Source organism: Paramormyrops kingsleyae, chromosome 9 (assembly GCF_048594095.1).
Source record: "Paramormyrops kingsleyae isolate MSU_618 chromosome 9, PKINGS_0.4, whole genome shotgun sequence".
In the NCBI taxonomy this organism is placed as follows: Eukaryota; Metazoa; Chordata; class Actinopteri; order Osteoglossiformes; family Mormyridae; genus Paramormyrops; species Paramormyrops kingsleyae.
In genome coordinates, this window is record NC_132805.1 from 7,789,630 (window position 1) to 7,799,511 (window position 9,882).

General features: G+C 51.6%; 1 protein-coding gene across 4 annotated transcripts; it reads left to right on the top strand.

The window, feature by feature from the left end:
- The first annotated feature begins 307 nt into the window (after positions 1-307).
- usf2l (upstream transcription factor 2, c-fos interacting-like) lies at positions 308-9,484 on the top strand. 4 transcript variants are annotated; one of them, XM_023813058.2, is made up of 11 exons: positions 308-1,366; positions 2,214-2,254; positions 2,507-2,622; positions 3,429-3,548; positions 4,203-4,365; positions 4,539-4,626; positions 5,798-5,836; positions 6,436-6,494; positions 6,694-6,788; positions 7,012-7,140; positions 7,603-9,484. In XM_023813058.2, exons 1-11 carry the CDS (start codon positions 1,329-1,331, stop codon positions 7,690-7,692), a joined length of 978 nt encoding a protein of 325 aa, XP_023668826.1. In that variant the 5' UTR covers positions 308-1,328; the 3' UTR covers positions 7,693-9,484. The 4 variants fall into 4 exon arrangements, with proteins under 4 accessions (XP_023668826.1, XP_023668827.1, XP_023668824.1 ...); XM_023813056.2 differs by having other exon boundaries at positions 318-1,366; positions 6,694-6,836; XM_023813059.2 differs by lacking the exon at positions 5,798-5,836 and having other exon boundaries at positions 309-1,366.
- Positions 9,485-9,882: the final 398 nt, after the last annotated feature.

Here is a 9,882-nt window from a genome sequence, read left to right on the forward strand (position 1 = left end):
AATGTAACTGCAAACATGCTGAACGGAACCGTTAGTCGACGCTAGTATATGAACCTCACCGAGCAACAAACGAAACAATAAAACCATATGCCAGCCTATAAAAAGGCTTCTCAAACATGAAATGAAAGACCATTGGTCAAAAATTAGCGAATACCAGCCGTCTATTACTTAGGATTACTTTAAGAAGTATTGAGGCCGTTATTATATGCGTATATGTAGCGCTTTGAAAACGGCGCTGCGCCTTATTTACACACGTAACCGCGCGCCTCCGACACACTCCGTCTGACCCAGGGAGCAGCCGCAGTACTTCGACAGTCTCTCAAGGCAGAACCGTTATAGTTCCGGCGCGTCACACGGTTTAGTTATATACGATTATTACTGGGTACTGAGGGTAAGAAAACACAAAACACACACGCAAAATGTCGGTCCATGTCCAATGCCGCGTTTTAATGCAGCAGATTCACATATTTATCCCACCAAAAATGCTCATTTCTCATCCGCATCATGTGGTTCACGCCAAAACCCGGATTGGATCAGCGCTGTCAGCTGGGGGAAACCATCGTGACCACCGTCCTGCTTTGTGGTCATGCGTTTTCTATAAAACGTACATTTAGCAAACGCGAGACGTGACGTTTTAGCGTATGAAACTGTTCACCCCGGGATCCATGCGTTTTATTGGCGTCGCCAACCCAGGATAAATAAGGATGAACATGCCTGATTCACCCATACCAACACCATTTCGGGGACAAAATTCTAAATTTGCTTTCAGTGACATTATTAGACTTTAATGCGCCACCATTTCGAAACCGTACCGGATGCAAAAATCTGGAAGGGAAATGCCACTTATTTTGATGTTTATACTAATTTCACTATCAGAACGGGTAGCGAACTGTTGCAGGCAGCCCGAACCCGCGTCGTTCCGCGCTCCGTGTTTTGCCGCCGCCCGCGGATGGATACGTTCCTGCACTGCGCGGTGCTCAGGTCGAGCCGATAGGGCGACGGCGGGACGGAAAGCGAAAAGAAAAAGAGGGATAGCCAAGGTGGAAAGCGAGCCCCCAGCCAGCGCAAAATACACCGAGGCGACACTCTACGCAGCTGGGCCAACGTGAACTGGGCCCCCCGCAAAGGAGGGACGGGTCGGAGACCGCGCGAAGTAGAAGCAGACGGCCGAGCTCCGCCAGCGGTATCCATCTTGCTTCATCGGCCGGTGTCCGCCTCACGTGTCCCGGACGGCCTCTCTCACATGACCCGAGTGTTTGTCCCCGTGATCGGCGCCTCCATCCCCCGTCTCCGCATCCCTCGGCCCCGCGCTTTGTACCGCCACCCCCATGGATATGCTGGAGCAGAGTCTGGACGCTGCTGCGAGGTACGGACGCGTCCCCGTCGCCGTGCCTCCCTCCCTCTCAGTGTCCGTCTGTCCATCCCCCCAGTGGCCCGGCCACCATTTTCTCCGCTACTTCTCCGGAGCTGCAGAATTTTCTATTTGTTTTCTTTAGTATAATTTTAAACCCGAGGGTGTCCCATGTGGCCCAGGAACCGCTTAATTCATGCAAGTTAATCCGATTATAGGTGGTTTGCTTAGCGATATGCTTAGTGTGTATGGAAAGCGCTTTGGATTTCTGGTTTACGTTTAATAACGAGGACTCCTATGTGAGTGTCCTGCGAGGCGTGTCGTTTATTCACCTGCTATATTATTATAATCTACGTGGGGTGCCCTCGCGTGTGTGTGTGTGTGTGTGTGAGAGAGAGAGAGTGTGTGTGAGTGATGTGTTTGTCTCCACATTTGGTCCAGTATACAGCTGTAGGCAATTGCTGTAGTTCAGTTAAACTGGTTTTATGAAAGTGGGTAACAGCTGTGTGTCAGAGCTGATGCCTTCCAGTAGTAGTTTCCCAGCTTCATCACCAGCGTAGTGTTTGCAACTTTTTTATTTTTTCGACGGGTCAGGATAGGTTTTCAGAGATTAATTGGGGCTGTTTTATTGTAAGTAGTTGATTTACAGTCCTTGCATGAGGGAAATGCAGCAGTAATGCCATGTGGATTGGGTCCCGGCCCAGGGAAGCCTGAGAATGGTCAATCCTCTTTTGTTACTCTCTGTGCTGTGTTTCTGTAAAAACAGGTACCAGTCTCCAATTTTAGTGACATGACAAAATATCCTTTTGAACCAGCCATTCTACTTTTCTCTTACAATGTCACTTCTCTCTTCCCCCCTCAGTCACGAAAAACAGGAGGAGGAGGTCGTTCAGATTTCTGAAGGTAAGCTGTCAGCTTTTTAAATGACCCCCCCCACCTCAGATGTTACAGGGACTCGGCACCTATAAATCGACTTGAATTATTCCAACGCCCAGCTCAATGAGTAATACAGGCTACTGGGCCAGCCCGGGTCTGGATGGCGGCCGTGTTGGTGCTGTGTTCCCGTTCCAGTAAATGTTAAATGTGCTCCTTCTCCATTCCATAACCACCCCCCCCCCTCTGCTTAGCTTTATTTTTTGTGATCTGTGCTCTCAGGAGACCGTGCCGGGGGTGGGGAACAGGCCGCGGTAACCATAGCGAGTGTTCAGCCTGCAGCCTTCGGGGATCACAACATTCAGTACCAGTTTCGCACAGAGAACAGCGGCGGGCAGGTAAGACGGGATTCTGAAGTCCTGGGGGGGCCACACCCTCTCAAAGCCTGATGGGCTGCTCTTGGCGCGGTGGGGGGGGGGTACAGACGGCTGCCTCATTCAGTACCGTTCTCCTGATTTAATAGTGAGACACATTTGTTTGTTTACTTTAAATATCTACTGGTTAGACCTGATCTTGTTCATTTTAGGCCTGCTCAGTAGTGTTGTGATTAGAAAGGACTGGGGCGGTGGGGTAAATCAAGCAGCTGGTTTTCTGTAGTCACAATGGTCACAGTTACCGTGGACAGTCATGTGATTGCAGTCCATCAGCAGGATTGGCACTTGGGTAGTGTCATGTGTCATGTTGGAAGGGGGTGTCACATGATATGGGGGTGGTGCCTTGGCCCTAAAAATAGCCAAGAAGAAGCCAAATCTTCAACATAGTACTTCTGACTAAAACCAGCTTTTAAACGCACCATTGTCACATAAGTAATTACAGAGCAGTTCCAATGAAGTCAGAATGCAAACACGCAGAGTAGAAATCAAGCAGCAAATAGTATGGAAGGGCTGCACGATGAGGGTTACGGAGAGGTTGATGGCAGGTATTTTTTGGTTGGTGATGTGGCTAGAGACATATTCTGTGACCGTAAAGGTTGTAGGTTTGAGTACTACTGACGATACATAGTGCTTAACCTGACCTGATCCTGGTTAATGAGAGATCGTACGGATAGATATGGTAGTGAGTGTCGTCGGGCGAATGCTAGTAACGTTGGGGAGTGCGGCAGCTCGAAGCGTTTACAGGTCGAGCCCTTCTCCCCTGTGGTCAGGTGACGTACCGCGTCGTCCAGGTGACGGATCCGCAGCTGGAGGCGGGGGACGACGGAGGCGGGGCGGTCAGTGTCGTGTCCACCGCCGCCTTCGCTGGGAACCCGCAGGCCGTCGCGCAGGTACCCGGACTGTCTGCCATCCCGTCATCCAGCTCCACATGCCCTTTCACTTCCCACTCCTCGTTGCCTCTGCTCCATATGTAATGTCCCTACTTCCTGTTTTCGCCTTCGAATTAAACGTCATGTCGAAGCACTACTTTCCCTGCGTGCCGCCTTGCCAGCTAGCAACCCGGGTAACTGATATTTTCGGTGGTCGCTTTAGCTCAGAAAGCTAATCAGACACCCGAATCTTTAGCCTCACTGGACGGCAGGGCCGATTTTAGGGTTTGACAGTTGGGGTGGCGCAGCCCCTTGAGTAAATATGGGACAGCAGCCCCTGCCTCTGACGTTTCCCCCGTAAAAATTTGCTGGGGGGGGGGTACACGAAAATGTACACGAAAATACAGAACAAATTGCTAAATGGTCTTGGAATAATTATTTTTTTGGGGGGACTGAAGCTCAAAACAGACCCCTAAATCAGGTCTAGAACTGTCTAGCTGCTTAGTACGCCGAGTAGAGCACTGTGTTGTATTACTTGGCTTTATGAAGTATGTTTCTCGGTGAGCTGTGCTTTCGCCTTCCTGCAGAGAAATCTATTTGACAGAGAGTTAGCCCGCATGGTCTGTAGAGGGCTCACCATATGGCTGTGTCCCCCCCCCCCCACCCCCTTCACAGGCAGTGATCCAGAACCCCTTCAGTAATGGCGGCAGCCCCGCGGGGGAGTCCGTGGCCAGCGAGGCACGCTTTGCCTATTTCCCTACCGCCACGGTGAGCGACGGGACCGCCACCGCTGTGTCGGTACAGGCCGCCGCCGACCCATCTCTCACGCAGGCAGGGGGTGAGTCAGCGCCATACCCATCATGACGCCGGCCGGGCCGCTCTGAACGCTTCCTGTGTTGTGTAATTCTATAGGCATCCACAGAGGCTGCCCCACACCCTCCTTATGCTATTAGCAGAACCCTGTGACCAGGGATGGGCACCATAACGGGCTTTCTCTCGTCTATCCCCCAGGCCAGTTCTATGTGATGATGACCCCCCCTGACGTCCTGCAGTCCGGCACACCCCGGACCATCGCGCCACGCACTCACCCTTACTCCACGTGGGTATCTGGTTTTACAGTGCCTTGCGCCCCATAGTGGCCACCATTTTCAAGTGTTGATGTGGCATTCCGGAAATGGTGCCATCTTGGGATGGTCTGGATAGTAGCTCACCTCCCTGAAATTAAGGTCACTCAGATGGAGGGTCCTTGTGGAATCTCTCCACTGGTCCTGAACCCATCTTCCCTTTAATTCCTTGTTAAATTGCTCACCCCCGTAACCTAAAGTAATGATCCGTTCAGACAGGCTGTGACAGTGTCTAATTTTTTTCCTGTGACTGTTTGTCGAAGTGAGGGTTCACACCCCTGCATTTCAGACGATGCCTTCAATGGGCCTTTTCCCATAAGCACACTCAGACTGTAGGTCATTTCTTTGAGTGTGTCGGCATTGTGGATATAAGCGTGAACGACGGAGGTGCATTTCGTTCTATAAATAGGACCCTGTGCCTCTGTGTCCCCAAAGCTGTTACACCTGAGAGAGAAAAGGTGTATAAATTCATCTTTTATACAGCACTGAAGACATCTGGTGTCTTTAAGTGTTTCTGATGTGTGGATTTCCCTTGCTGCAATCAGCAATTATGGCGTCCAGTGCAGAAGGCTCTAAGAGGGCTTTAAGCCTGATTCTGCTTTGCAGTGAGGGGTTGACCCTTGACCTCAGACCGTCGATCCTATAAAACCTGTAAAAAGTTTCTGTCAAGTGTTTTATATTCCAAATGCAGGTAATGCAGTGATGATGTGGGCGGGGTTATGGCGAGTCTAACCTGGTTACCAATCCAATTAGTCTTGGTTGCTATGGTGCTGTAGTCAGGGGGGAGGAGGGGCTCTGTTTCCAAGTCAAGCCCGAGGGGCCGGGCAGAGGACCCATTCGGCACTGGTTATGTGTGCGGAGAGCCGCCTGTTGGGTCACATCCCAGTGAGGCTGGCTTCTGGCCCGCAGGGTGTACGCAGAGCAGACCGCTGTGGACGGGTGAATGCATGCATTGTACCCTGAGGAGCAGGACCTGCATGTCTTACCACCACTGCTTGCTTTCTACTAGGAAAATACCTTTCTCTTGTTTGCTTTGTGTGTATTATAAACACCTAGGTGACATTTCTGTAATAATGCCTTTTAATACTTTTTTACCAATGATGTGTAAATATGAGTGTGAAAACCAAACCTACCTGCTGTCCACAGAGTGGAAAACAGACCAGTGCAACATGACAGTTTAAACTGGTGAGAAACTTTTACTCCCCTAAGAAGACTAGCGCCCCCCCCCCATAACCCTGTGCTGTGCCCCCCCCCACCCCCACCCATTCCTAAATTCACCAGAATACATCCTCTTGCATTCATGCTGTGTACTATGCTAGTTATTTTCTGTGCTGTGTGTCTGTGTGTGTACGTGCGCCTTATCTGTGGTGTGACTGTGTCCTGGGGACAGTGCTGTGACGAGCAGGCGGGCCGTACCATCTTCCTGGGCCAGAGATAGATTAGGTTGGTACGTTTGCCCAGGCGGTCTGGTGAGAGACACAGGGAGCGCTCGAGAACCTGCTGGTGGCTGTGCGGATGATGAGGTTCTCCGCGTAGGGAGAACTGAGGGTTACAGACCTGCAGTGGGCTGGACGGCCGCTCGCTGGATTGGGCACGCTGATGGAGAGCATGTCCTGCCTACCACCAAGGCCACCGGCCGGGGGTTCCCTCTGGCTGCCGTGCGCATCTGTAGAGTGACTGATTTCTTGCGTGAAGGCTCTCTGCTGCTCTGATCCGGCTGTCGACGGCGTTTTGTGGTGGCGAAAGGTTTCTGATCTCGTTCCTCGTAATCCCCCACTGCCCAGGAAGATCGACGGTCCACGCACGCCGAGAGATGAGAGGAGGCGGGCACAACACAATGAAGGTGAGGGACATGTAGGCTTTACCAAATTCATGTGTCTCACTGCGGTCAGTCTGATGTTATCTTGACCCTTTTCCACTAGATGGCGCTGCTGCTCAGCACGAACCAAGACTTTGGCGGTGAAGTCCAGAAGTGTGCATTGCAGCCGGTGACGTAATGGCTGTTTCTGTGACCCTGAAACGTCCCCTTTTGTTGTTTACAGTGGAGAGGCGGAGGCGAGATAAAATCAACAACTGGATTGTGACCCTCTCAAAAATTATACCCGACTGCTCTATGGACAGCAGCAAGACTGGAGCGGTGAGCCGTCCTGCCAGCGATGGGAGGGACGAGGCCTCCAGAGCCGAGGTGGGCGGGGCTACCGCAAGCTGTCAATCACTGCCTGCTCTTATCTAATGGACACCCCTGGGGAGTCATTGATTGACAGCGTGGGAGGGTCTGCCCCACCCAGCAAGGGTCCCTCACGTCATGCGTGCCTCGTACCCTCCCCTGAGTAATCTGTGCTGTGCCCCCCCCCCTGCAGAGTAAGGGCGGCATCCTGTCCAAGGCCTGCGATTACATCCGGGAGCTCAGACAGAACAACCAGCGGCTACATGAGAGCTACAAGGAGGTGGAGCGGGTCCAGGTGGACAACGAGCTCCTCCGGCAGCAGGTACACCTTCACGTGACTCCCCACCACCCTACAAAAATGCACTCCCGAATCTGTAACTCCCATGTGACGTTTCACACACGATGGTGTAACACCTTGTCCTGCACGATTATTATAAGTGTGTCTTGATACGCATCTCGACCACTAAACCCGGAACTCTGTGCCTCAGATTTTAGTGTCTCTGATATGGATGTCCATCATGATTATTACATGTGTAAAGAAGGTACTGGTTTATTTTGGTTAATTTACTCTGACATGGGCAGCCAGTGGCGGCCCCTACTGGAGCCGCTAAGCAGTGCACATGTTTAGTTTGTTCCAGCACCCAAACAGCTGATCCAGGCCTTTGAGGGCTTGGTGATTAGTTGGAGAAGATCTGATGTGGTGGGAGATAGTGGGGGGGGGTCCCCTGCTTTGAGTGGCTGCCGGCCGGGTGAATAATGGCACCCCCCCCTGGGGATCTTGCAGATCGAGGAGCTGAAGAACGAGAACGCCCTGCTGAGGGCCCAGCTGCAGCAGCACGGCATCGAGGCGGTGGGGGAGACGGCGCCACAGTGAGGCAGGGGTGTGGGCCTGGGGGCAGAGCCAAGGGGAGCTGCAGGGCGCGAGGAAGGACTGCTGAGAGGGCACCGCGCTGGCTGCCTCCCTCCCTCTGCAGGCTGGGGCTGGAATCCTCCGGAGGACATGGGGCGGCCTGCACCAGCCCTGCCCGGGGCCCCCTCTTCGTTAAGCCTGCCTCGGACACTGATGATGAATGTCCTGCGGAGAACTCTGCTGCCTCTGGGGGGTTTATTTCCTGCCCTTTGTCTCTCTTTTTTTTTTTTCTTTTTTTTGTTCTCGGTTTTACTTTTGCATCTTTTTTTAATGACTTTTCTTACTGCTGTTCATGTCACAATGTGGCCCCTTTGTTTGGGTTAATTTATTAGCTTTTTAGGAGAGCGCAAGTGGGGAAGAGAGGGGCATAGAAACTGTTGTGGCACCAGGTCACGCGGTCTGGGCCGAGCGGACCCTGCTGGTCCCCGAGACGGGGGCCATCCACTCCTTAGGGACTGGCATAGTTCTCACAGATGGATTCGCAATAAAGCATCACGCTGTAGGGCTTGGATAACTCGCAAGGTCCGGTAAGCGTGCTCTGAAGCTTTAAGACTGCCTTACAGACCGTGCCCTGCAGACGAGCTGAACGTAGGCAGACAATTTAGGAGCATTGAAACCCTTTCCCCCACGGATATCAACACCTCCTCCGTGCTGCAAAGCCAGCAGCCATATCTAAGCGTCTTGGATCTCATGCTCTTCCAATGTAGAATTGCACCCTTCGTAGGTCTGGTTTCTCCTCAGAGCACTTACCATAGCTTTGGGTCCGGCTCAGAAATGCCCCCTGGTCCGTGTTTGTTTTTTCTTTTTTTTGGACGTTCCCCCTTTTTTTTAGGAATGTAAAATACTAGCTAGACGGCTACTTTTAGTGACCAGCTTGAAGATAGTCTATGAAGAGCTTGAGTGACTGCAGAATGTCAGGATTTCCTCCTTTGGGGTTGTATGTGCTTGTATGTGCATTTTGTTTTGTGGTCATTTTAATTATTTTGTAAATAAGTTCATCGATAAGGACTCTTCGGGGAAAGAAAAGACTCATTACAGAGATGTTAGTGGTTCTCCTTGCTTGTGTTCTTTGGGGGGGGGGGATGAATGTGGAGATTGACAGACTGACAAGCCATCTAGCATCACCTGCCTTCTTCGTCCCACCTCCAAAAATGGTGATAAATAACTTTATATGTCAGATTTTTAAATTAATTTTCTCTTCAGTAGTGGGAGAGTCCTGAGACTGGATATTGGGGGTAGGGGGGGGGGCGATAATAATGTTGTGGGATTCTGGGTCCTGCACTACACTTCCACGGACATCTCAGATGCTTCAAATTGGCACCTGGCCCCGTTCACGCGAGTGTGTGCGGGACTCATCATGACGTCTGAGTTTGGGGTGAAGAGTCCCTCCTTTCAGGAACCTCTCCGGATGTGTCAGAGCTGCGTCTGTCTGGGCTGGATTTCCAGGAAGAGAAGGATGGCAGATGTTCTCCTTTTTGCCAACTAGTCTTACTTCTCCAGTAGTTGCTGGCATGAGATTTCAAAGGTAGAAGAGAGAATAAGCTAGAGAGGAAAAAAAATCATTTGCTTTTGGCAAATTTTTAAAAGTCTGGTTTATTTTAATGTTTATTTTTTTGAAGTAGCTAAGACTAAAGTATGGACAATGTGAAGGCTACGGCTGGGAAGGTGTCCGCAGGTGGTCACGGAGATCAGTGCTGTGAATGACTCTGCAGACAACAACAAAGCCACGAAATAAAGATGTGCTAATTTCTTCTGAGAGTGAATTGGGTTTGTTTCCCTGCTTTTTTTTTTTCTCTAGTTGTCAATTATCTGTCACCCGCCTGACACCGTCACCCAAATGTCCCCTGTTCCCCATGTCCCTCGCCTGTCCTGGCCCCCTGCCGCACGTCTTTGTCGCGCTTCTCTTCACCCCTTATCTCGTCTGCCAGCATCACGGCGTTTTCCCGTCACACGGTCGCCAGTCTGCAGAGCCAGGCGCCCTGGTGTCCGCCGTCCTGTTTGACTGTGACTGATCTCTGATCCCTTGTCCTGTGACGTGGGGGGGCATTGCACTCGAGCTCTCCCCAGGACTTGCACTGGCTATGGTGACGGTCCTCAGGCCTGTTTTTTTTGGTCCAGCCCGGGGCCTTGGAGGGGCATGGATACCCTGGCCAG